We start from the raw sequence: 27,071 nt of genomic DNA on the forward strand, positions 1-27,071 counted from the left end.
TAGAATAATTATAGTTCTGATTAACTATATTTAATTACAACACTAATTTTTTAAGAATATGAAACAGGCCAAAAAAAAAAAAGATTTATAGTGTCTAGGTGTTTGTATCACTTGCTTCGAAGTCGGTATATTGCATACTTATACGTAGGAGATTGAATACTCGAAGGCACATCGAATTTGACCACCCTCTCTACATGACCCCTGGTGAACCAGGGGACTCTGTAACAAGGGGTCAACCTCAATGTGTCCTCGAACCAGTAGCAAAGCCACATATAAGCTGGTATTGATAGTTACTTAGGCCCCACACCAGCCTCATGCACACTTTTCCTTATTATTTTTTATGTAAGTGTCACTTATCGAAAGGAAGTTTTTAAAATAGTGTCCTTCAGCCAAAAATTTCTTATTTTCCACTGCTTAGAGCCACGGGCAGAGCCAAGATTTTCTTTAAGAACGGGCCGACAGTTCAACTTCTGGAACTGAGTAGGGCCAAATTGAATTCAAATCCAAAAAATACATGGCACAATTAAAAAATTATATTTCTTTAATGTAAATTTTTTTTTTTCATTGGTCAGAGTGAGGGGGCCATGGCATAGGCGGCCCCCTCCCTCCCTCTGCCCCTGCTTGGCGCATTAACACTGCCCTCCAACCTGCCCATCTCAGCCAGATGGGTGGTCGAGTGGAATCACTATCAAGATTGACTGCTCAAATCGATGGGATCTCCTTACGAAAACGGACAAGTGGCGGGCCAGGGTTTCAGGTGTCCGCAATTGGGTCAGGCCCAGTCAAGCTGGTGCAGTGTCCATCCCTAGTCCCATGTGGATATATATATATATATATATATATATATATATATCACTAAAAGCCAGATAGATGGTAGCTACTCATCTTGTACCCAACTTGTTTTACGTCACCTAGACACCAACTGCAACCAATTTGAGTAGACCAGTGGAGTTAACTTATCTGTGAATATGCAGTAAAGATGTTGATATTGATACTTATAATAGTTAAGCTGGGGTTGGTTGGTTGAGATCAATTAAGTATTAGGAGACAAGGGACGTGTGGTCGTCGTCCCAACTGATCGGGCACCCGACTTGACAGATTTGTCGTGGCTGTTAGTGAAGTACGGGATGTGAGTCGATTGGACACATTTGATTGTGGAATATCATCCTGTGAAGTTGTAACATTTGCTCAACTTTCTCTTGTGAATTATTTTCAGATCAGGTCGGGGCGGCCAGCAAATATTTGGAACTTATGGTCTTAGAAAATATAAGAAAAAGTATAGTCGAGCCAGGTTGAGATCTAAACTTAAGAGTGGTACATAAAATCCAGTTCGATAAAGGGCTAGGTCCAATCCAAATATGAACCGTTATCCTGTTTGCTACATAATTTACACTCTTCCAGTAAGTGTAAAACGACATTATCTCATCGGGGAAAAAATCGGATTTAACGCGATGAGACCGACACCGGGACAGTGAAATCTGTGAGCGCGGGACCAAATTCTTCAAGGGAATCGGTTCCATAATCCTCAGTTCTTCTCGGGTCTGTCTATGCGTGTCGCTGCACCCACAGTCATTTGTATCGGCCGATACGTGTCGTTTCAGTAAGCAGTTCATTGGAATTTCAGTAAACCCTTGCCCATGACGGCAACCTCATACATGCAATATATTAGATTGGCCAATTAATTAGTCTAAATTTTGTGGTCATTACTAAATCCGATACGGATCGGAAAGTATCGCCGATTTTTGAAAGGTCCGATACTTGGACGAGTACTTGGCCGGTGGATGGGGCCCACCCTTGTCATTTCTCCCTCAGCTTCGTACAGTCGTGATGCACAGAGTTCATGTTCTTTAGTGAATTAAATTACTGAATTACCCTCGCAGTAGACGCCAACCTCCCTTCACGTGGGGCTCATGGGAGGGTGTTTTTGGCACTAGCGGAATAAAAGTAATACGAATAATATGGTTTCGAAATTGTTTTTTATTTTTGTGCATTTTTTTTTTTTTCTCTTTTATGTGAAAGCCAGGTGACAGCGGTGTGCGTGGAATCTCCAGTGGGCCCCACTCTCCCTGTATATCCAGGTGTGGCTTGCCGGCCTGGGGCCCACTGAATGAGGCCCCAGGCGGCGACTTTGCGTGAAAAATCGCAGGTCTTTTCGACAGCCTGTTATATTCCCGAATCTCGTTTGCAAAGCGATTAGTCGCTGGGAGAATATACCGCGATATTTTCATATTTGGAGGAAAACTAGGACCTATGCTAGCATATATTATTCTACAATATCTGAAAAATAAAAAGAAATAAAAACACATATATTTATTTTTAAAAAATAAAGACATTTTATCAAGTTAGTTTTATAATCTAGTTGTCCTGAAAAATAACTTTGGACGTTATAAACGGCCGATAAATGTTAAGATACGGTTTCCATATAGTGCCGTTCCTAAGATCTGAAATCTGGCGCGACATCCAATTAATCGGCGATTAATTGACTGCTGGCGGACAGGAGGGCCAGTGATTCAGAGACCTCAGCGTCGGCGTTTTTTTGAGTGTCCTGTCCTTGGCCCATTCCTCGCCCTCAAGTAGACATTCTTCTTCTTCACTAGACTCCAGTCTCTGCCATGAGAAGAGCTCAGCAGGTAAAAACGGGATAAGTTGGGAGATCTTTCACCTGTAGTAGCGCAACCCAATTTCCCATATTATCCAATTTTTTGTTGATAACTTGGGATTTTCTTGTTATGCTAAGTTTTATACAGAAAACTTGATTTCTCATTGATGACATTCGGATAATCAAAGTTCTTGGGTTGAAGATTTGCCAATAAATGAACTGCCAACTAGTTTCGTTTCATGAACTTCGCACTAAATTCTTCTAACTAACTAAAATATCTGTTAAAAGATTTATTTGCAGTATCTAACAATAATTTATAAGCAAGGAATAAAAAATTACACGCTTCCGCAAAATATAAAATCATTCGAGAGTTAAAAGCATTGATATATCACGCTACATGCGTTCGTCCAGAGGAATTTCGTTAGGAAGCTTGTCATTTAGCTGTAATTCCAAAAAGGGACTCCTCTGCATAAAAGCTTTTTCATTTAGCAAATAAGGGTCTGACCGAGCCCCTTGATATAATATGGGAGTTCGTGTTCCCACGTTTTACAAAAGAAAAATCTTTTTAAGTTTCACCTGTGCCTCTTCTTGGCATTTCTTATAACTTTGACACGGTTCTGAAATTTAGTAAAGCAGGTGCCACGAAATATTGTGAAAGATGTAAGGACTGAAAAAGCAAGAGGTTTTCCTTGGGATTCACTGCCGTTGACACCGTATCCCAGTTTCCCTCTGCCTCGCTGCCACACGGACGTGCTGGAACTCCTTCTCTCTCTCTCTCTCTCTCTCTCTCTCTCTCTCTCTCTCTCCTGTGAATCTCGGGTGTGATCTCGGGACGCTCTGTAACTCTCTCTGTTTGATCTCTCTTTCATTTTTCTGTAATACGGCGACGTCTTCCCGCCATCATCGTCAATCATCGACGTCCTCTCTGTTCTCTGTCTCTCTCTGTAGAGGCCAGGACTACCCACGTCTCTTCCTCTGTTCGACTGCTCTCTCTCTTTCTGAGAGACCGTACTTGGCTGAGCATCCGCGGCTTGTTCTTTCTTGTGGATGCTATTGCTGGCCATCACTAACTAACAACCAGCACCGCATCACCTTCATTGCCGTCTCTCTCTCTCTCTCCCTCTCTATCTCAACGACTTGCGTTTACATTGTAAAAGTCTCACAAAAATTCTTAATCTTTTGCTCCGCAAATATTGCGAGTTCTTCTCGTTCCTCTCAGTTGACTCTCGACTTCCTGTTCGAATTTTTTGTTCTCTCTCTTCACCTCTTCGTTTTCCCATTCAAATCCTTTCTTCTCTTCAAGCGTGTTTCTTTCACAATCTCGTGTCTCTCTTTGTCAAGAATTCTCTTGACTCTAGATTTTTCACTCAAGGTTTAGTCTTGACTCTTTTGTGACGAAAGGATCCTTTTTTCATTCATCTGTAATGCTCCTTTCTACCCGAGAGAGTATTTCGTAAGTATCTGTTGTTACACTCGAAAAATCACCTATTTATTGCATTTTTCGCATTGTTGGTGCCACTACTATCATCAAATTTTTTCTCCCTTTGATTTCGGGGTATTTCTTGGCGCTTCATTTTTTGTCAAGGCCGTTCCGCCTTCGTTTCTTTCTTCTTTTCCTTTGGGAAAATAGTTTTCTTCTTTCCATGGGACCCCTGCAATCTCACATTCCCCTCATGCCAACATGCCGACTTGCTTTCCTGCTGTTTCTTCTGAGCTTCCCATCAGTTTTTGCTTCGTCCCTGCCCCTCAGTTGTTCTGATACTTCCCGGGTTTGCACCTCCTTCATGGCCTACAAGGCCGGGTCCTATCAGACCTTCTCTGAGATTCAGAGCATGTTCGATGTCCTGCCGCCTCAGGTGACTATGGAGCCAAGCTTGGAGCTGGACGGGCACCGTTACCTCTTCATCAAGAAGAACTGCTCCTGTTTCCCGCCGGTGAAGCGTTACCTGAGCAACACAACTTTCACAGTGAGGGAGAATGATGGGCAAGTTGCAGAAATGGTTGCTCGCGCCTATCAGGGACTTGCCATCCCGCCCAATTCGACGAGGACGGTGCACACTGGTGCTGTGGTCTCCCTGCGTTTGCTTTGTGGGTGTTCTAGCAGCCTGTGGAACTATCTTCTGACTTATGTCCTGCAAGAAGGGGACACGGTGGCATCATTAGCCAGTAGATTCGGCGTGAGCATGGCAGATATTGAGAGCCTCAATGGCATTGGCGATCCGAGCCTCATGTCCGTTGGGAAGGCTTATTACATGCCATTAAATTCGGGTCTGTTCTTGGTACTTTTAGCAAGCATTTTATTGCCGAATGTTTTTGAGTTATTTCGATGATGGTGCTTTAGAATGTCAATTTGTTGACCTTACCGTGTTCTTCAAGTTTAGGCGGAACCCTTACATGTATCCTAGTTGTTGGTATAACCAAGTCCATCGCCTTCGTTTCTTTGTAGATGTTGGTTTGGCGGTGTGTTGTGTTGTTAATTATCTGACCTCTGAGCTGCGTCTGTTCAGTTCTTATGTCATCGTTTTAGTACTTCTAATATTGTGGGGGATAGCTAAAACCATAGCAGAACAGTTTCTTATAACCTGGAGTGAATTCATTGAGGCCCACCATTGATCAGGCAGTGCAATCTGTTCCTGCCCTGCAAATTTCTCATCGTTATTGATTTCATACCCATGCTTCTGGTCTTCCTCTTTGATTTACAACGTCCAGTGTTTAAATCGATTTCTCTTTATTTATTGATTTGAAATTTTAAATATATAATTCAGTTTCTTCCCTAACACAAAAGATGATGGTTGCACGAACCAAAGCAGTAGGGACTGTAAGAAGCATTAAATGCTAAACATCTTCTCAATGGTGCCCACATGCAACAAGCAGATATTATCGCCCTCTGTTGTTATCTCCACGGAACAATGGTGGATTTGTCAAGATAAGCCGATTGTTGATGCATCTTCTGGCATTATTTACATGAGAATTTTGTATTATAGATGTTGGTTTGTTTAATTCATTAACATAATTAGTTAACCTTTCTCTCAAATATAAGCAATAGTTGGGCTGCTTTAAGTTCTAATGTGGAGATAAGTGGCTGAAACTAAACTTCTTGCCATACTTTTATTGCAGTTCCTGGTGTACCTTACTCCCCACCTGTTGCAACTTCACCCGCTCATCCACCAGTAGCTCTCAACCCATCAGGTATATCGCTCATCAAAGTTTGTTACTTCCTATCGTCTTATATATATTTATGATGAAAGATGTAATCATAAAACTCTCTAATAGTTTGACATAGTTATGTTTTTCTGCATCTTGTGTTCCACTATGTATTACTTTTATCCATGTTATATCTTATTGATATAAGTACTAGTTCTCAATATTTTTTGATCTGGTAATCTGGGTACAAGTCCATTGTGTCTGTTTTATCATGCGGTCAACTTATGGTCAACATGTAGGGATTGAAATAACTAAGTTTACAATGTATTGGTTAGTGGTGGTCATCTAATTATATATTCCAAAACAGAAAATATAATTGCTGTTCCTAGAAGCATTGTAGTACCCATAATAGATCTAGTTCCCCATTAGGTTTGCAATCTGGTAAAATTCAGACCATGAGATCCTCTTCTATCAGACAATAAGGTCTATTAGACAAAAAGTACTTGTAAGTAATTGATCATATTCCAGTAACGGCCTTGTGCCCTGTATCACACAGCACCGTAGCCTGGATGCAAGCCAATTGTTTTTAGATTTTTAGTTAATGATAGACACTGGAAAGCTCCACCACTTAGAGGGCCTTGTAAGGTGCAGCAGAATTGTGCGGTGTATATAGGCATCTGGCTTGTGCATGATTCGAATTGAGTAAAGTATAGCACTACAGATTCACAGTTCTATGAGCTTCATATTTTAGTGATCGCCATGGTCATAATTTTCTTCATGTTGTTCCAGAATGTAACTAAATATTCATGTATTTATCTGTCTTGCAGATGTTCAAGTTCATCACTCTGATCATTTTCCAATAGGATGGACGTTGGCCGGCATAGGACTTGGGCTGGTCCTAATATTAGCTATTCTATTGTGCATCTGGTGTAAAATGTATTTCTGCTGCTCCCAGGTCCAACTGGGGCATGAGAAGAACCCTGACAAGAAAAGTTATAAGTTTCACATTCTTCAAGGATCAAATTTCTGCTATCCATCTGGAAGGTATATATGCTGCAAGTCTGGGAAGCCAAATACTGAATTTGCCATCAGTAACCAGATTAATATTCCCAAAGGTAGGATTATCTTTTTTTTTTTCATATTAAGTTGGAAGTATAGTAGTCACTCTTCTGTGGTGATCGGTGATCAGTCTTTCTATAAAAATAAATAATAAATAAATCATTTCTTGAACTTTTCTTCTTCCTGTTTCATGTCATGGTAAGAAATTGTCTAGTACCTATCTATTTTCCCTGCATCTTGTCGAATGTGTGTTGTTATCTCCACTCATTATTGGCATAATTTCAACAAGTTTCATGTTTAATCATCGAAACCTTGGAGATTTCCTTGATGATATTGGATAAAATGATAGATGTTGTGCACATCTGTGCTACTTTTCCTTTTCAAGCATTTTTTTTGTTTTATTATAAGAATCAAACGACAATTGACAATTTGGTAGCACATGAGTTTTGATGAGATGGTTATTATTTTCTTGTCTTTCTTTTGCCTTTTCCCCACTTTTCCTTCTAATTTAAATAATAAAATTTAAACTTGTACAGATATGGCTGGTGTATTTCATGCGGACAAGCCAGTAATCTTTACCTATGAAGAGATTCTCTCCTCAACAGAAGGTTTCTCTGACTCGAATCTCTTGGGACATGGTACATATGGTTCAGTGTACTATGCAATGCTTCGTGATCAGGCACGTTTTTCCTTTTTTTTTTTTTTGCCATATTTCTGTTCATATTAGTTTCCCATAATTCGATGTCTGACATATTGGTTTTTAACCTCTGGAGTTGGTCTGTCATTTTATTTCTGTTCCCATCGTTTTTAACATCTGTCTCTGATATTGCCCTCCAGGAGGTTGCTATCAAAAGAATGACAGCTACAAAAACTAAGGAGTTTATGGCCGAGATCAAGGTTCTGTGCAAGGTTCACCATACAAACTTGGTAATCTCCCATGTCTTTGCTTCTCATTTCTCACACGATTTACAGTATAATTTTCTTCCATAATCTGCATACTGAATTTGTTCTTGACTTTGTCAAGGTAGAATTAATTGGTTATGCAGCAAGTGAAGACGAACTTTTCCTTGTTTATGAGTATGCACATAAGAGTTCTCTTGCAAGCCATCTACATGATCCTCAAAGTAAGGGTATGTCTGCATCAGCCTATAGCTGTTTTTTGTCAGTGTTTTACATTTTGAACCGATTGTGTCCTTAATATTAACAAGTGAACATGAAACATGTGGATGACGTGATGAAAATACGGACCTCAGTATGACGAGGCATAGGACAGGTGTAGGTTGTCAAATTCTGGTTATGCAGAGGTACCTTACACTGAAAATCAAGTAACGTATAAGTGCATCATAACCCAATAATCCAACATCTAAATGGTTCTGTTCTGCTTAAGTTAATGCATCAAAAACACCAAGCCAAACTATGCATCTGTGTTTGTTTAAGTGTCCTTTTATTTTTTTGGTAGGCCTTTTAGCTTGCTTCTTTGCGATTGTTTGCTTTTAACCTAGAAAATGTGTATGTAATTTCTTCAAGAGAAAATCATGCCATTAACTGTTAAATGATATAAAGTTAACTTTATTGTTATCTTAGACTAGTAAAGTAAAAATGTGTTTGAGCCCCTAGCATCCCCAGAAAGCCTGTCTTCATCCTTCTGTTAGTCTATCTTGAAAGGAAGTCTAGATGATAGGTTCTTCTTTTCTTCGATATTCTCTATTGTCAGGGGCTATTTTCCCCTCCCCATGTCAAATCAAATTTTTTACTTTTTGATGATTCAATAAATCTGTCATGACATGTTATTCATCTTGATATAGCTCTCTCATGCTACGTTCTAATGTTTTTATGTACTTGTTCAGGACATACATCTCTTTCTTGGATTTCTCGAGTTCAAATTGCCCTTGATGCTGGAAGAGGGCTAGAGTACATACATGAGCATACCAAAGCCCATTATGTGCATCGTGACATCAAAAGTAGCAATATTCTGCTTGATAATGCCCTTAGAGCCAAGGTACTTAATTTTGGTTATTTTCACTTGGTACCCTATGCATATCTCATCTGTTCTTTGCATACAGATCTCCGACTTTGGACTAGCAAAACTTGTTGGGAAAACCAGTGATGGAGAAGCTTCTACTACAAGGGTCGTTGGTACTTTCGGCTATTTGGCTCCAGAGTGAGTAAACTTCTTAAGTCAATCTCTTTCACTCTGTTGTTTAGTTTTGTTCTCTAGTTATGTTAATCAACACAATTATATTTTCCTTTACATCGAGAACAGATACTTGAACGATGGCCAAGCATCAACAAAGAGTGATGTTTATGCATTTGGCGTTGTGCTTTTCGAGCTAATTTCCGGGAGAGAGGCAATAACAAGGACAGATGGCAGAGTGAATGTTGGCATTGAAAGACGATCACTTGCATCAATTGTAAGTGATGCTTTCTCATATTTTAGTCATCTGATATAACTTTTAGAATTTAGAAGGTACTAGGATTCTGACAACATCTTTTGAATCAAAGATGCAGTCTTTCTCATAAACAAGTAAGCTTGGGAAGTCACATATTGAATATCAGATCTGAATGTATAAATACAGTCTTATCTGGAATAATATTCTTTTGTTTTGCATAATTTGTCATTGCTTTTTCAGTTCATGCAAACCAAGCTTATAGCTACTGCTAGTGACTGTGCAAACCATATTATCTATTCATAATGGCTGTTCTGTTTGTAGCTGCCTATTTTTATTGGTCTAGCATGAAATTTTGGACTTTGAATCATTTTATTCTTTGTAGCAAGGTGTGGAATAGAAATCTTGAGACCAGTGTTTGTGAACCATGAACTTGGGTTAGTGCTTTTGTAACTTGGCTTATCTCCATTGATTCAAGGATGCAGCTTTAGATATCATGCTTTTCATTATCTGGATGAATGGCTAGTAGAAAAATACCTCGGGCCATAATTTAGTCATTTTCATGATAATGAATGTTGAAAGTTTCCTTCAAATTTCTTGAAACTTGGACAGCAGATTTGCTTTCAATAGGAATCCCAATTAGTATCTGTAGTAGTAACAAGGGTTCCCTCTTTTCTCACACAAGTTCCTGCAAGCCTTGTTAATGAAATTCCTTCTATCTTGAAATTGAATGTATGCTGTTCGATTAGATATTAAGGAAGCTGGATTTTTTTTCTTCAAGCACAAAGGTTGCTCCTGTCAGTCTCTTTTCTAGAGAAGCATGGTGTAGTATGTTACTAATGGCATGCTTTTTTAGTGATGGTCCTTTCTGTGTTAATGTCCTTCGCTAAACTTTTCTGACACTTGAAACTATTTGGCCTAGCAACCATGGCTAATGCACATAGTGATTCCATTTCTTACTTTGTTCTGGCAGTGGATAAACTATAATCCTGCAAATTATTCTTTTCCGATATGATTTGTGGATTTGCACTGTTGTCTTACTCACTCACTTCCTCCGTGCAAAACTTATGGGGAGATTTGAGTAGATTAGTTGATATAGAAGGTACAGTGTTCATGGGGAGGAGCATCTACCCTTGGCTGGGTCATGGGACCCAAGTGAATTGATTGTTGTGTCCTGCAAACATTTTGTGCTTATGTACCATTGAAATATGCACTTTGCAGCAATAGTTCTTCACATAAAAAGTGTTCTAATCAACTAATTATTTGTTTTGAGGATCAAGGAGAGCGCTGCAACATATAAGAATGTAGTGGCAGTTTACAGATACCAGATTCAAATTTTTTTTATGTAGAATCTAGATGTTAGTTCTCAAGGGCCTGATTTTGAGGATAAAACTGCATTTACCTTAACATTCTTTCAGAGCCTGTCTAGTTCTTTTCGATATTTTTAGGTGAGAGTGATTTATGGTATTTTGATCTCTTTCCCTCATTATTGTGCAAGCGTATAACAAATATTCATGAGTTCTCACATAAACTTGATCCGCTGGATGAGGTGGAATATGTTTCAAGGCCTAAGTTATCTTCCTTTGGAACATTGAACTATAGATGCTAGCTGCACTTCAGAACTGTCCTAACGCAATGGGCATGACAAGCTTGAAAGGTTGCATCGACTCCAGCCTCATGGATTTGTATCCTCATGATTGTGTGTACAAGGTGTGACCTCTCTCTCTCGTGTGCTCTCTTGCTCTGTCTCTCTTCACGCACATCTGAATTTAATTTTCCTTATGTACTTTATTTCTCTATTAACTGCCTCTCTTTTTTCTGTTCTGATCTCTTTTGGATATATGATGTTCTCATTCTATGTTGGTTCTGTTGAAATTTCTTTAAATGCCTTTTAGAATGTATACTTTTTATCGACTCAATTCCTTTGTTATACCTTGCAAGGACATTTCATCACTCACTATTTCTTCTGCATGGATTATTTATTCTTCAATCAATTTCTTTGTACTGTGGAACTAGTCCTACCATAGTTTAAGAGAAATGCTTTCTCAAAACTAGCTTGGACACGCTAACCTAGTGCCCTTGTCTTCTTTGATCTATAGAGTAAGAAGTTTGGCATAAATTGTCCTTGGCTGTTAGGGCAGTCATGGTTTAAGTTTCTGAAGTCATCTCCAACATTTAATCATCCCCTAATGGTCAATTTCTCATAATACCACCAAAAGAGCTTCTGTATAATACTGCGGATGCATGAACACCTTGTCCAGAGGGGTTGAAGTATGTTTATTGCATGGTACCAATTCCCGTGCAGGACAATTGATGTAGGTTTACATGATGAGGTTGAGGCGGTACATCCAAGAGTCCTTGCCGCTCCTTCTTAGAGGGTTTAGGTTTTTATTTGCACAAATTTCCTTCTTGATTTGTAACCAGAATTATTCCCCTATTGTTCTATAGTAGGGAACCCGTGAACGTAACTCACTCCGCTACTGGATAGCATTTTCTAGTTACCTTTCCATTTTATTTGCTTTCTGCTATCCTGCAGAAAAATACTGGCGGTGTTCCTTTGAACTGTTATACTTACCTACTTTTTTTTCGTTATGAAGATGGCTATGTTGGCAAAGCAGTGTGTCGATGCCGAACCAATTCTACGGCCAGATATGAAGCAAGTGGTGATCGCACTTTCACAGATCCTCTTGTCCTCGATAGAATGGGAAGCGACATTAGCTGGCAACAGCCAAGTTTTCAGCGGCCTTGTGCAAGGCAGATGATACTTCCTAATCAGTTTCTTCCGTTTCTAACTCTCTTTTTCCAATCCTATTTTTTCCTTTTTATTCTGTCTTTCTAATGCCTTGATGGGGATGCCCTTCTCTTGCCATCTTCTTCTTCCTCGCACCTTTGGTGATCGGAAAAGTGTAGGGGCACGTCTCCAAAGGCCACCACGTTAGTATCAGCTGTCATTCCACTTCAAAGCTGCTTTCTGATGTGCAGCCACTAACAGCATTGGAGTGTATATGACAGATTATTTTGTAATTCTTAAGATGATAGATTCCTTGTCAATTTGTGTCACGATGGTATGTATTAGTGGAGCGATGGCACCACTAAATTTTCAGTGTTGAAATCAATTTTCGAGCAATCAAACATGCCATAGCGCGAGGCATTTTCTAAAAGGTACCCAGCCAATTTGCTTCATCACTCCCCCTCGGACCCCAAACGTCACTTTGATCCTCGCGAAAACAATTTTGTGGCCCATGTGGACTGGTACTGGTCTTTATATAACGCAAAGTTGATGTTACGGAGCTTGAGTTAAATTTAGTTTGTGTTCGAAAAAGAAAGATGATTTTAACTCGAATCAACGTTTTCAGACCAAAGCTGTAGATAGAAGTCAAGGTTCGTGTTTACTGTGAGTTCTCAAAGAAAAGCACATCTTCTTTTGAGTTAATTAGCAAAATTGAGTCCTGCACACGTACTGTGTTTCTTTGGCTAGTAATTGCAATCTTATGGTGTGCCCCAGTTACTCCCATGTGATTCCACTTAAGAAAATTTACATGCACTTTTCATTCCCCATCTGTTGCACCCTGGCACTGAATGGACTTTCTTCTGTAAAAATAAAAAAAAATAAAAACATTATGTGGGTTTTCCCATTGACTTCCCAAAGCATATCTAAGACCTTATTCCTTTTCAGATCGATTGCCACTTTCCATCACATCCTGGCCAATCCAAACCTGGAAAGTGCATGCTCCTCTTGCTTACAAGCTGGAAGCTTCACCGCTATTGTTTGGCTTACAAGTAACAAAGAATGGCACTATCAATATATATATATATTGATAGATGTTCCTTCCCTGTACATAGGCGAATATTTTTAACAACCACGCAAAATCCTTGTTCTTTCCTCGTTTATTCTCAATTTACAACATGGTTCCAAAAGCATGACTATCTCCACATCTCAAGCCAAGGTATGTCGGCCGGAGAAAGGATTAACCCTGACTTTACAATGATAAGGCACATGTGAGAACGGAGGATGAACAGGAACGCGTGCTGAAGAAGATCTAGGTCTTAAGGCTTGCAAAAGACAAAGATATTGTCAACTTGGTCACTAAAATGTTGACATCATCCACTTTCAAAAATTTCAGTAGTGAACTGAGATTTAGTAATTTGCCATCTAATTTGAGAGAGGATGAAAGTTTTTACCTTCATTATTTTAAGCAACTTCTAAATAACTGTGGGCATCTTTTCAAATTTCGTGCTTTAAGCAGCTAGGATATAAAGTAGAACAATTTGGTCATTTTCATTTCATCACCATTATTAACCAGTCGTTTTCTATTACAGCCTGAATGCTCCACTTTATTCCTTTTATCGTCTAGAAGTAAGGCTAGAATGAAAGTAACTCTCTAATGCACAGACCAAAAAGCTGGAGAATCCTTTTGACAGGAGAAAAGCGCTACTTTTCTCTTTTAGCCAAAGAACAATTCCATGCTTGTGAAGCCAGGAGTTTGAGATGATGCTCTGCTAATAAACATGCGTCCGTTCATTATTGTTTTGATCAAGATCAAAGAAGGCATTTGATACGTGTAGAAATGCATGTAGAACGGAAGGCTGCACCCAATTCTGCGGGTGAATCCAGTAACATATGCACTGAGGAACGCGCACAATGCACCGAACCCCGTGAACCTGGCATTTTCTTCGAAACAAACACCCCGAAAGGTGCATATCTTGGCTGTTAATTTGTGCTGTAGCAGAGAAATCATTATAAATGAAGTTGGTGTTTTGATTTTCATTGTGGCCGATGGTGCAGAGCAACTTTCACATTCTTGATTCGTCCTTTTTGAAAAGCTAACTGCGTGGACATGGCCGTCTTCTTCGTTTTGTAGGATCGGCTCAGAATTGCCTGATCACAGAACGTGTTCTAAGGGTCGATGAGTCAAGAGCTCACCATTTCTGTAAATGTATGCAATGTTTCTTTTTTACGAATTTGGATGATAGAACGGTCGTTTCTATGCCAAAACATGTCTCCTGATGCACATCCATGCCATCTATCCTCAACACTGCCCACTCAGGATCTCGTTTTCTTCCCAGTATCATGTACCCATGTAACATCGGCCATGTTGATATTGCTACTATTGTGTATTCTCGTTTTAGTTCACATAGATTTATACAGGAAAATCAGATTTTGAAGGAAACAAAATCATCAAAAAAGCTGTAAACAGAAGTTTTGCAACAGAATTTGAGTTGGGCATGGTGTGGCAAAATCCGTGGCTGATTTTTGCTCCCTTTTCGAGGATTATTTCCATCCTTGAATTGATTTTTTCGTATATCGTGAAAAATTACATAGTTAACTTAATGTAGAAATTTTTCCTACTAGAGGCTCGCCTTTTGCCATTATTACTGTACCAAGCCTCACATTTTTAAGTGTATTCATATATATGGAACTTGGTTTGGTTGACATTTCTATTATGTTGCTTGAGGTTTTACGTGGCATTGTTTTCATAAAACTTAGTGGCTGAGGATCACCCTCAAACAAAAATGTATATGCCAACAGAGCCTTCACATGTGAAAGTAGGCAATCGCTTTTTTGAATCGAAATAGCAACGGAAAAAACAACTGGCCTCTGTTAAGCAATTCCCAAACAAGTTTGGCCATATTGAATATTAAGAGAGCAAGACTCTTGAATGGAGTTGCTCAAAAACTTGGTCCTTTAATGAAAAGTTTAATATACTGGAAACAGCATGATTGTATAAAGCTGGTCTCTGCTTTTTGGCATGCATAGCTAATTTTTCTTTAGGTCTTTTGGACAAAAGACTAATTCTTCCTTTATTCCTTGAGGAAACATGAGCTGCTGCCGGCACCCTTCTAAGAAAACTCCTCAAGGGTCAGAAGTCACCATGGAGGAGAAAGAAATACTAAGCATCCCTGCAGCACAGCTCACCCTTGTGGACTCTAATCACAGTTTGAAGATCTGTCGTGGTGAATTCACCATCCTCAAACTCATCCAAGAAGGAGCCGCAATTGCCATCATTGTCAAGGTCGGCGATGACTACCAGTGGCCGCTGACAAAGGACGAACCTGTCGTGAAGCTCGATGATCTTCACTACCTCTTCTCCGTTAAGCCACCTTCAACTGAAGAAAAGAAGAAGGCTGAGTTCATCAGCTATGGTGTCAAGTTCAGTAAGAGAAGTAGGGCGGTTGATGCACTGGACGCATTTCTAAGTGAGAATTCTTGCTTCAGTGCAGTTAAAACAGAAGCCGCCACGCCGGTGGCAGAAACCGCCACAAAAGTGGGTTGTTGTGGGTTTGGGAAGGGATTAGAGGATGACGACTGGAAGAAGTATGCACCAAACGTGGAAAATTATCATGGAACTTTAGCCAAGGCCATTGCTAGTGGCACAGGTGAGGTAGTAAAGGGAGTGTTCATTTGTAGTAATGCTTATAGGTCTGCCTTGCAGAATGGTAGTGAAACGCTTAAGAATGATGTGCAAGTTAAGGCTGGATCTTCAAGCAAAAATAAGGGCCTTGCTAAAAAGGGCCTCAAAAGGTAGTGTTTGATCTCTCTCTCTCCCCCTTTCTTTTTCCTTGTTTGCTGAATTTTGTTTCCATTTGGCTGGTTCATTCACTCTCTGCAACATATTCTGCAATGTCTATGACAAAATCTTGGTCTGGATACAGTGGCAAATGCAGAAGTTTTCAAAAATATGCTAGTACTTTTGTCAGTTTCTGTTGCAGGGTTTCAGTTTTCAACATCTGATATACTGTGAAGAACAATTTTCAAGCATTCGCTTATTCCGAGGAAAACACAATCTTTTTTGTGATTCTACAAATATTTTCTCTCTGTTTTTCTATGTTGTTCGTGCCTTCTCATGCTTTCACATAAGATGCACCACATTTTTTCCCAGGTTTCTTTCAGAAACAATCAGAATGTTTAAAATGCTTCAAGATTTTTCATCCGTTAGAACTGTCAAGAAACATATTTGCAGCTATTTTTGTTTGAAATGGAGACCATGAACATACATTTCATTGGAAAAAGTATTGCCATCTCAGGGTGCGGAAGATGTCAAAGATGACCGAGAAGTTGAGCCATACTGTGCTTGAAGGTGTTGTTACGGCCACAGGATCAATTACTGGTAGTATGGTTAAATCACAAGCCGGAAAGAAGTTCTTTTCATTGATGCCCGGGGAGGTGCTTCTGGTAACACTGGATGCTGTTGGTGAGTATCATACATATGATATCTTTTGTGACCATGGCTGACACTGACGACTAATAGGTGGTTTAATTCAGTATGGATTGTCCTCATGCTGCTACTCCATATCTGTTGTTAATTTATTCCAGGCAAAACTCTTAAGGTCAGGTCGTAGCTTGCATGTTAAGTGTAATTCATTCTCAGATGTCGGTGTCCTTTGTATTGCAGATAAGGTGTTAGAAGCTTTAGAGGTTGCTGGAAAAGATTCTCTGTCTGTAACTGCTGGTGCCACTACAAGAATGGTCTCCGAAAGGTAAATTGATGGCATGAGCCTTTTCGCCCTCATTTCTGTCAATACTAGCATGCCACCTTGAATAACAAAATCGAATTTGGCAAAACGTTGTCAATTGTAGTTCATCAATTGCACTGAAACCCTGCATTCCTTAAGGCAAAGTACCTTATTGATCATACACTCAAGGAATTAATGTTCCACGCCTTCAATTGCTATGTGATCAATGAACTGGAACCAAGTGAACTCATGGAGTACTAATTTCTGCTGCTAATTGCCATGTTCTTGCATTCTGAATTGAACTCATGAGCCTGTGTCCTTTGAAGTATTTCCGTCTTCACATTATGGGCCAAGTCTAGTTTAAGAAAGCACTACCCATCACCTCTGGTCTTATGGCATCATCAATTGGTCAAGCCTCTGTTTCTTTCCATAAAAAATGACCATGGTCGCCATGCTTATGGATGGTGGAAGATTATAACCTGTAACTGTCTTTCTCTTTCCTTTTTCCTACTTTTTCAAGGTTTGGAGAAGATGTAGGAGAGGTCACAGATGATGTGCTTGCTACTGCTGGTCATGCACTTGGCACAGCCTGGAACGTGTTCAAGATCAGGAAAGCCATCAACCCAGCATCTAAAAAGGGAATTCAAAAGGCTATCATGAAAAGTGTAATAAAGAAGTGAAGGCCAAGGAATGTGGGAGCAGAATTATCAGAATATATACTCATTTTTTTGCCAATTGACCTACAAAATGACGCTTCAATATTTGTTGTTGTTGTTTACCTATTATTATATGACTGGACATTGGTTCCTGTTCTTGAGTAAACTATGCGACAGCAATATATTCTAGTTTTCTGTTTTCATTTTTCCACGAAACTGGCAGAGATCAAAGTAGAACATCTTTTAATGCCCTGATGATAACATAAAATGCGTCGCTCTGGAAGATTGGGAATGCTAAATTACAGAGGGATACGATATATATACCTCATTATGCAACAAATACGGCTACTTCTCATGGCTAGACAAGGACGAGAACTTATAGATAGAGATCTAGGACTCTACCACAAACTTGATCACAATGAGAAAAGGCAGAGACATACGTCCGTAGAAACTTTCATCCTGTCTTTCTCCCTCACTCTCCCCTTCATGTTATTTCACTTGCTTCTCTCATAATTCGCCAATATATACGGGCGCAATGCTTGTATGCTGATCAATGTGAGTTGGTTACCTACGTGACCACTCCCATTTACACATGATGGGTAGACAGGTTACTAAACTTTCAAAGTGAACTTGACATGCATTCTCAATCAGCATAATAGCGACAAGAATATGCCGCCCTCGAGCATATATAAATAGTGACCAATAGTGTATTTATTAGTGTAATTCAATAGTTTAACCTGATTAAAAACCAAACTATGTGCAAGCAAATGCACATTAAATCTCGTTTTTGCCTTAGATCAAAGTTCACCTTCACAAGTCTCTACATATTGAATCCATAAGTAGTTGATGAATATGTGATATATATATATATATATATATATATATATATATATATATATATATATATATATATATATATTGTGTGTGTGTGTGTGTGTGCACACACAAAAACACAAACAACACTATCTAAGCAATTTTACTTGCTGATAGTAAATATAGACGCCTGTAAGGTATTAAATGATTGTTCTCTCCTTTATGTATCTCTTGCATTAGAAATAGTTGTTTCCTCATACTAAATTAGCAACATTAATTCATCACTTCAAAATAAAGTCAAGAATCTATAGTGGTAGCACAAAATTTGATACATACAATAACATAAAATCCAATATCTTCATGGACTTGACAATGGAAAACTAGTGGCCATTCTTCATTTCCCCAATTTGATCGACTTATTCTTCAGTGCAACATATACTGTATGCCTCACATACTATGACAGAGCTAACTCATAATCACGAGGTTATGCACTATGAGAAAAAATGGATTTTTTTGTCGTATAGATCATCAAGGATCAAGCTTTTCCCAAATAGTTGGTTCCAGTTCTCAAACATACCAACCTTAGTCCAACTATGAGAATTTGAGCCATCAAATATGGTTGGTAAGTGTACATAATTTGGGAAATTATATTTGTCTTTAATTTCTTAATATGAGACTTTGCTTTGATCCAATCAAGGTGATGTTCCCAAATAAAATATATGTGAAATGTCATCCACCCATCGAAGTTTTTCTTTTTTCAATTTATTAACAATTAAACTCATAAAAACCCATCATACTATTAAATAAGTTTCTCCAAATTTTGTCCATTTCATTTGAACTCACCTATCAGTGCAACTTTCCTGCTTGTTCTATCATTTAACAAGGGAAGGACAAAAAAGAATGAAAAAAATAAAACGTCCAAAATAGATCTTTTTTTCTTTTTACATCACCAAAATATTTCCATTGGTAACATGCAATTTTGATTTATCGTGGCCGATGCCAAAAACATAAAACACATGCAAAGTATGTCAGGAAAAAAAAGTATGCAAACACATGCAAACGTATACCAGCGTAATGCTCGTATGCTGGCCACTCCCTCCATCTCCATGAGAGCGGATCTGGATCTTGACCCATCATTGACAGATCTAGATCTAGTCACCAAACGTTACAATCATGTAAATTTTTTACGGACAGTGACGTCTTTAACTTCAAAGTATGAGAACGCCAGTGACTGATATTCGATTTCAAGACATCGAAGAACTTGGATTACTAAACCGAAGGGATATATTTTGTGGGTTTTCATTAGTTTTAAGAAACCACAAAGAACCAATGGAAACAGTAATTTTATCAGTAGATTGTGATATCAAAAACAAAAATTGTGACTAAAAGTTTCAATTTCTCTTGTTGATAGAACTTTAGTTGGAGCCCTTTTTGATAGTTTTCATAAAAAGATTTTAAGCGTTGTGTTTTAAACATTTTTTATTTAAACACTTTTCGTGCAGTTTTCTAGGATTACGAAAGAGTTGGATTTGATAAGAGGGTTTTAATACCTCACTTCCAATATATTTGGGTGCAACAGTCCTGACCCGTTTCAATCAAGACGGGGAAGGAGGGAATTGGAATTCAAACTCTCTCCGTCTCTGTACCTCTCCCTCGCTTCATTCTCACCTGCATCCTTCGAATCCGGGATGCCGAAAGTCGCGAAGGATAAGTCCGCAAAAAAGCTTTCCGACATCTCCAATCTTGCCAAGAGTTCGAAGTCGGGCAAGAAGGAGAGCGAAAAGAGCGGCAATCAAACTGAGCGCCTTTTCCATACCGACTTGACAAATCTCATTCATCAGGTGAACCCCTAAGTTCTTCCTCTCTTAGATAATCGAAAAAATGAGAAGAATAATTTGAAATTGTGGCACTCAATGTGGGCAATGTTTTTTTTTTTTTTTCTGATGGGTTTGTTTTGGTTTCTGGTCTATGAAAATGTTGAACCCAAATGTGGGGATTCGTGTTGAGTTGAAGGGCAATCTTTGTTCTTCTTTCGCTTTGTGCTTTTGCAATTGGGATTCTTTTAAGTTGAACGGAACAAGCATCTGGCTGCGGATTCACAAAAAAATTGGAAGAGGAATTGCTGTGAGTTCCGGATCTTGACTGTCTTGAGCACCATCTCCAGAGGATGCATTGTTCTGGTCCTGTGCTTCATCTCTCTGTGTGTGCGTGTGCGTGTGTGTGTGTTTTTTTTCTTTTTTTCTTTTAGCTCTTCTTAGAGATGGGTTCAGTAAATTTTACGTGGGAAAGCACAAATTTTCTGGGCAAGTTTCGGAGCTTACCATTTGGGAGGTGCCCTTTCGTTATCATGTTATGCACTGTTCGCATTGTTTCACTATGCGTCACAAGCTTAAGAGAATGAAGGGTGGAAAACTGAATCACACAGAAAAATGGGTTTTACGCAGTTCGGCCACTGGGGCCTATCTCCACGGGCAAGCAGTTGAGGTTTATTATCTTCAATATAGAGTTACAAGCAAACTTATATAGTGGTATCAAGAACAATAGCACCCAACGGCTATTGCATGAACTAAGGCAAGCATTGCTAGGAGAAGGACTTGCGATCTTGAGAGAAGCAATCATTGCTGCTTCTACATGAGTTTCCTTCTTTAGAAAGCAGAATTTCCATATGAGATGGCAGAGATGAATGTTGTCAAGAAATGTAGCATCATTCTATCAGTTATTGGTACGGCGTAGCAGCCGATACCTACCATTATATATATCGACCCGTATGGCCCTCTTCTAAATTTATGAATTTTTTAAGTTAATTTAAATTACTATTAAATTAATTTAATAATTAAAAATACAAAAGCAGTAAAACCTGTATCGACCTTGTATCGCTTATCAATCGATAACCAATGCGGACTGATATTTATAGCATGAACACTGCGACAGAGAACATAAATGGAGACCACCGTTCTTCTCATAAATTAACTACTTTAAATAATCTTTCTCAACACGCTATTGATTACTTTAAATAATCTTTCCCAACATTCTCCTTCAAGTGGAGTTTAGGGGTCATATACCTTCATTTGTTAAGAATATATTCAAACTGAAGTTGAGGAAATCCTTTAGCAGGTGTGTGCGCTAGTTGCTCAAAGCTCTTGATATAAGGTGTAATAGTATTTCCCCTTTAATTCTTTGTCTAATAAAAAGAAAGTCTACTTTCATGTGTTTAGTTTGTTCACGATAGACTGGATTTTCTGCAACATGGATTGTTGATTGATTCTCACAATCTATGTCACTTGGGTGCCTCTAAATGGCTGCCGCACCTGTGTTGGCGCTGGTGCTGATTCTGGTGCTTCTCCAACGCAGCACATTCAATTCGGTCAGCCAAACCAAGTCAAAACTGACTAGTTTAAATGTGCACATAACTAAGTTATCTTTAATACAAAATTTTATATGTAAATATAAATAAATAAGGCTACTAACCAGCTAAATAACTATGTAACAAATGATTTATATTCATATATACACATATAATATACACTCTTGCCCCCCCATACCTATTTTTTTAAAAAAATTTCCACATTTGCACCAGCTCCAACACCCACACCCCGCACTCATGTGACATAACTCACAATTTTTTTTTTTTTGGGAAGTTCAACATGCAACGGTAACTTAGTGAAAAGTGACGTGAGCTATGTAAGTTCACATGTCACTGCAGTCATGGCTCACTATTCAGGTTAAACACTGGATCTTGAGATAGTATTTATTTGTTGCTTCTCCAAATTATCAAGTTATCTTCAACAAAGGCACTGTATCCAATTGTAGACTTCTGGATACTGCTATTAGCTTAGTCTGCATCTGTATACCCCTCAATATGATGATAAGTGCTCCTTTATTACCACAGAGCAAGGCCTAAACTATTCTTGATGTATTCATGAATGCGAGTGTGATTGCTGTAACATGACAAGGTTTTGGTATGCATAGTTGCTGAATTACTACTCTTTACAACATAGGAAATACCAAACCAGTTACAGTCAAATAAAATAGTTTGCCCACTAATCTCTGGGACTGTTCAACATCAGGTAAAGATAATATTTCTTCATCACTATCAAGTTTACTGTAAGCCTCTATTGGGGTACCAATTGGTTTAGATCTAATTTTTCCAATCTCTTTCAGAATATTGAGTAGATATTTTTTCATTGAGAGAGATGAATTTCTTTCCTTGACAAGCAATCTCAATCTCAAGACAAAACCCTGTCTTCTAATCCTCCCAAGTCTTCTAATGTCAAAACCCTGTGCTAGATGCTCTTTGACTTTAGTTATTTCTAATTCATCATTTTTGTAATAGCACTGTCATCAGCACAAATGAGGACCATAGTAGTTTTATCTCAATATTTTCAAGATGAATAAATATGAATAATGAATTGTGAGAGATGAATTAATGAAATCTCTGTTCTTCATGAGTTTGACAGCCAGAAATACCATGTTCTAGGTGATTTCTTGATGCCTTATATGGCCTTTTTCAGTTGACAAACAAGATTAGGTTTGCCTTCTTAAGGACGACTAGCCAGTAACTGCAGATAGACTTCTTTTTTTAAGGTTTCCCCTGTAAAAAGAAATTTTTAGCGTCAACTTGATAGAAATGCTGTATTCATTTTTCTAACTGGAGCAAAAGTCTCTTCATGATCAATTCCAAAACTTTGTGTGATTCCTTCTGCTACATGCCTAGCATTGTAATGTTCAGCAGGTTCATACTTTATTTACAAACGAATTGGCAATTGACCAATTGTCTACTTTTTTACCTGTAAGAAGTATACGTACTTCCCATTGTCTGATTTTTATGAAGAACTTTATTAACTTCCTTTTGCAGGCTTTAGGGCCTACATCCAAGGGCAAGCAGTAAAGAATTTCTCGTTATCTTCAATGTAAACTAGAGAGTTACACAAGAAATTTAGTGCCATCAAGGACTAGCACCCAACGGCTATTACATGAATTAAGGCAAACAGTTACAGGAGGACTTGCAATCTTGAGAGGAAGGCTATGTTGCTGAGTCTGCATGAATTTCCTTCTTTAGAAAATGAAAATTGAGATGAGATGGACCGTATATGGAGATTAACATTCTTCTCATGGGCTGATTGCTGCAAAGAATATTTCTGAACACGATGTAAAATTCTGAGGTGCCCATCCCTTTCCTAGTGGAAAAGTCTCCCTGTTGATTTATTGCTGCTTGGAAGGGCAAAATACAAGAATTGTGGTTGGACACTGACCTTCCATTTCCAACCGCTGGTATATGCAGACATGACTTTTGACTAGTTACAAACTTAGAACCATAATCAGGCCTACTTTTTGTCTGCCATTGTTATACCTAAAAACTATTGGCATAGTCACAGCCTCACAGGGATCATGCATTTCTTTTCTAACGTTGATCAACCCTAAATGATTAATCTTATACATTTGTAATTGTAAATTTGTAATGAATGCTAAACGACAAATCTTGACATTTGTGTCTCACATTCACAAACATGCAGATGCGTGCATTGAAGGCATCTTTTTGGACCATATTTGCAACATGCCCTGTGATTTCACAACCATTAGCTTGGTAGTTATATTTCATGCATTGTTTCTTTTATTAATAATTTATGTATTCAAGCTGGTATTATGTTGATGTTTTCTTGCCTGCCAACTTATTATTGGGCTAGTGCCATGTGATTAAAATGTGAGAGACTGAATACTGAAGCTTCAGAAGTATACTTGCAACTGGTCATTTTTTTATGCTGTCTGTTTTGCATTTGAAATCAAATTTCAGCGAGCTATATGGATTTATTGCTATGTTGTCCATTAATGTTACACAAGTTTTTTCTCGTCTCCGATATATTGCCGAGTGGAATGCATTCCAATGTTCTGAATTCTGCTGCACTATTGTTGAACCATGTGATTCTTTGTTTGCAGATTGATGTTCTTCAGGTTCGTGCTAACAAGCTGAAGACAACTAGTAGTTTAAGAAGCCATGAAATTGAGTCCTTTAAGCGTGTACTATCTGATGTGCATGCTTCTTTACAGGTTTCAACTGCTTGTATTTTCTGGTGCTTAATTTTTGTTTGTCTCTATCTGTTCTACTTATTGATCTCACACTACATTTTTGTGGTTTAGCCATGGCTTATGAGATTCCAAGTGCCATTCCTGAAACAAGATATATCTTCATGCAACCAATCTATACCACAGCTAACGGGAACTTTGTCCTGCAAAGAAAATGATAATACCAGTTCACCCACAAGACCACAAGAATTTGGTGCAGGAACATCAATTTCTCCTTCACCACTTGTAGCCTGGCATGCAGAATACCAAGCTGAGAATGGGAGACAACTATTTCTGCTGACACCCCTGCCAAAAGCAAAAGTTATGTCAGTCAAACGCCAAGATTGCTTGGCATCTACACTGAAGTATCACAGTAAGATTGGCCCTTCTACCAATCAATTGTCTATTCCTGAAAATTGCCAAGATGATCGATCCCAAAGGGTAGCTGCTGCAAAAGGGGAAGCGGTCCATGGTATGGTTGAAAAGGTAGCAACAGATCCTGAGAAGGCATTGGATAGTATTTCTGATTCTGCTTTCATGAAGGCAAACTCTTCACAATCTGGTGTTCGATTGAAATCGAAGCTCTTGAGTAATCAGAAATGCAGTAATGCAACTTTTCTCATGACACCTTGTTTGAAAATGTCTCCACCAAAAACATGCTTGTTACTGGAACAAATCTCTGAAAATTGTGAAACAGAACAAAACAATCCTCCTGAGATTACTCCAATTACTGTTAGAGTTCTTCATTTTGATGAAACTCACTCAGTTGAGCAATCTAAGGGAGATATTTCAAAGATCTTGGCTTCGAGGTACCCCACAATGTTTCAATTGGCAAGGCCCAGTAAGACAGTATGCCTGAAGCAAGAACTTGAAGCTTCTCCTGAAAATCTTATCTCACCTCCTAAAACTTGTATCCTACTGGCACCATCGCCATCTGTCAATAGAACCCCGGTCATTGATGATGTTGCCAACCAGAAAGCGGTCATGAGCGTCTCAACTTCTGAAATAAATGAGGAAGATGATGGTCAAGTTCAATTTTGTGAAGAGTTACTTCATGATGGTGAGTTTTCTTTAGACCCCATACTATTTTGCTTGTTTAGATATGTTGATTTCCAAAGATTCAAATCAGATTTGTACTAATACATTCACATTGTTACTCAGCTACCACAAATATGGCAGTTCCAGAATGCACTCCAAGGAGCTTGGGAAAAGCAAGAAACACTGGTAAAGCACCTGGTGAGCAGACACTTAAAAGGGAATTATGGACTAAATTTGAAGCAATCTCTGTTCATTCTTCAAAGTTAAATTGTTCAGCTGACACGATTCCAACAAAGTTCCTCCATAGACTGGAAGAGGCCTCTGAGGAGTAGTCTCTTGTGTCTAAAACAGAAGATACCCATTTGTATGTTTGAACTTCTGCTTCTGTTGACTGATGTAGAAACTGGATATCGGGTACACATTTTTGTACGCATTTGTGGCCTTAGGTTTACTTGCTCCTAAGTAGTTCCATCTTTTGCATATCTCTAAGCAGCAGATGTATTACTGCGATGTTGTTGTAGTTGATATCAGATGTTACATATCTGCGTCTAATGGCAGCTGCAGTTTAACTATTTCCCTAAGTATACTTGATTAGCTTGCACATGACATGCCCCACCTGAGTGCAATATGCTTTCCCTCAAATTCAAGTTTTTTGGTTAGAGTTGTGCTAGTTGAAATTTTGGCCATAATGTATGTCCCATGACTGTCCTTGAAATATGTGCGGATCCTCACTTTCTGGATTGGGGATCTATTTCTTTTACAGGGTGTGTTTTAAACTATTTCTCAGCCGTACAATGCATAAATCAAACACAAGATGCTGCATCTCGAGAAACTCGATCACTTTTACTTTGGAAACTCAAAAGAAATCTGCCGCAACCCAGGGAGTTTGACAAGAAACTTTATTTTCTTTCATTGCTTCTCTTGAATAAAATTTAGCCCGATAGATGTAATATATTCGGATCAGCATGTTTCATGTAAGCTTCCCTCTTCATATATTTTAGAGAGTCTGATTAGGCAGCACATATGGTCCTGTTAACACAGATGAATAGACAACGGGCACAACTTGGAAATTTAAAAACCGAAGCCACAAAGGAGCATCCTGCGAAGTGCGAACCGCCTTGAAATGTCACATCTTTTAAGAATGCGTTATTTGTCAACATATAAAAAGTATATAGTGCCATTTATTAATTTATGCTCCTAAACTCACTGAATTGGTCTATATTTAAGAATGGTGGATGAAGTTGGGGAATCTGATCAAGTAACTCATGCTTTGGATTCGTTCCATTCAACTCGTGTGTTCCAATCTCAGCTCGATTCAACCAGTTGGCGAGGAGCTGAGAAGTTGAATTAGTTCAATATAACCAGTGAATCCCGAACAAATTAATGTTTTGGTAAAACTCGTGACAAAGTACAAAATCTGTCCCTGCTTGAAATCAAGTGTCTGTAGTGAAAACATACCTGAATCCATTGCTTATCGATTCATGGCAGAGTCTTTCACAACCTAGTCACCCTCTCTGGAGAAATAAAAATTGATCTGAAAACGTAGTGTTGTTCAAATGAAATTTTGTCTGAGTTGATCATTCAGATGAGCTGCTAATGAGTTGATCGCTCGACTCGAGTATACGCGTGTGCATGTGGGTCTATAAAGCCCAAAATCACGTGGTTCGTAACTTCTTATAGCATGTTGCCGACTAATAATATATTTTACGAGCAAATTTATCTCTAATCCCGGCCTACTAATATATAATTACTATTAGTAAGCAAATTTACCTCCTACTTACTTTTGTTAATGGATATAATGTCAACCTATAAACTCATTGGGAAAAAACAACGGTGACTACAACCAGCAATTGAAGTGCC

At 38.7% G+C, this 27,071-nt stretch overlaps 3 protein-coding genes across 9 annotated transcripts; all 3 read left to right on the plus strand.

The window, feature by feature from the left end:
* The first annotated feature begins 3,321 nt into the window (after positions 1–3,321).
* Positions 3,322–12,240, plus strand: LOC116261521 (lysM domain receptor-like kinase 3). 2 transcript variants are annotated; one of them, XM_031640322.2, is made up of 11 exons: positions 3,322–4,867; positions 5,717–5,788; positions 6,571–6,858; positions 7,339–7,481; positions 7,640–7,729; positions 7,827–7,932; positions 8,650–8,801; positions 8,866–8,963; positions 9,066–9,213; positions 10,792–10,899; positions 11,787–12,240. In XM_031640322.2, exons 1-11 carry the CDS (start codon positions 4,243–4,245, stop codon positions 11,949–11,951), a joined length of 1,995 nt encoding a protein of 664 aa, XP_031496182.1. In that variant the 5' UTR covers positions 3,322–4,242; the 3' UTR covers positions 11,952–12,240. The 2 variants fall into 2 exon arrangements, with proteins under 2 accessions (XP_031496182.1, XP_031496191.1); XM_031640331.2 differs by having other exon boundaries at positions 7,827–7,926.
* Positions 12,241–13,600: 1,360 nt separating this feature from the next.
* LOC116250363 (senescence/dehydration-associated protein At4g35985, chloroplastic-like) lies at positions 13,601–17,501 on the plus strand. 5 transcript variants are annotated; one of them, XM_031623999.2, is made up of 6 exons: positions 13,604–13,884; positions 14,052–14,126; positions 15,004–15,712; positions 16,216–16,382; positions 16,584–16,668; positions 17,165–17,501. In XM_031623999.2, the coding sequence occupies exons 3-6, from the start codon at positions 15,009–15,011 to the stop codon at positions 17,322–17,324; spliced, it is 1,116 nt and encodes a 371-aa protein (XP_031479859.1). In that variant the 5' UTR covers positions 13,604–13,884; positions 14,052–14,126; positions 15,004–15,008; the 3' UTR covers positions 17,325–17,501. The 5 variants fall into 5 exon arrangements, with proteins under 5 accessions (XP_031479854.1, XP_031479859.1, XP_031479866.1 ...); XM_031623994.2 differs by lacking the exon at positions 14,052–14,126 and having other exon boundaries at positions 13,601–13,884; XM_031624006.2 differs by having other exon boundaries at positions 14,052–15,712.
* Positions 17,502–19,708: 2,207 nt separating this feature from the next.
* LOC116265755 (uncharacterized) lies at positions 19,709–25,783 on the plus strand. Of its 2 annotated transcripts, XM_050080616.1 has the most exons (5): positions 19,814–19,954; positions 22,969–23,275; positions 24,048–24,158; positions 24,249–25,233; positions 25,335–25,783. In XM_050080616.1, exons 4-5 carry the CDS (start codon positions 24,258–24,260, stop codon positions 25,541–25,543), a joined length of 1,185 nt encoding a protein of 394 aa, XP_049936573.1. In that variant the 5' UTR covers positions 19,814–19,954; positions 22,969–23,275; positions 24,048–24,158; positions 24,249–24,257; the 3' UTR covers positions 25,544–25,783. The 2 variants fall into 2 exon arrangements, with proteins under 2 accessions (XP_031502485.1, XP_049936573.1); XM_031646625.2 differs by lacking the exon at positions 22,969–23,275 and having other exon boundaries at positions 19,709–19,954.
* Positions 25,784–27,071: the final 1,288 nt, after the last annotated feature.

Source organism: Nymphaea colorata, chromosome 1 (genome assembly GCF_008831285.2).
Source record: "Nymphaea colorata isolate Beijing-Zhang1983 chromosome 1, ASM883128v2, whole genome shotgun sequence".
Lineage (NCBI taxonomy): Eukaryota > Viridiplantae > Streptophyta > Magnoliopsida > Nymphaeales > Nymphaeaceae > Nymphaea > Nymphaea colorata.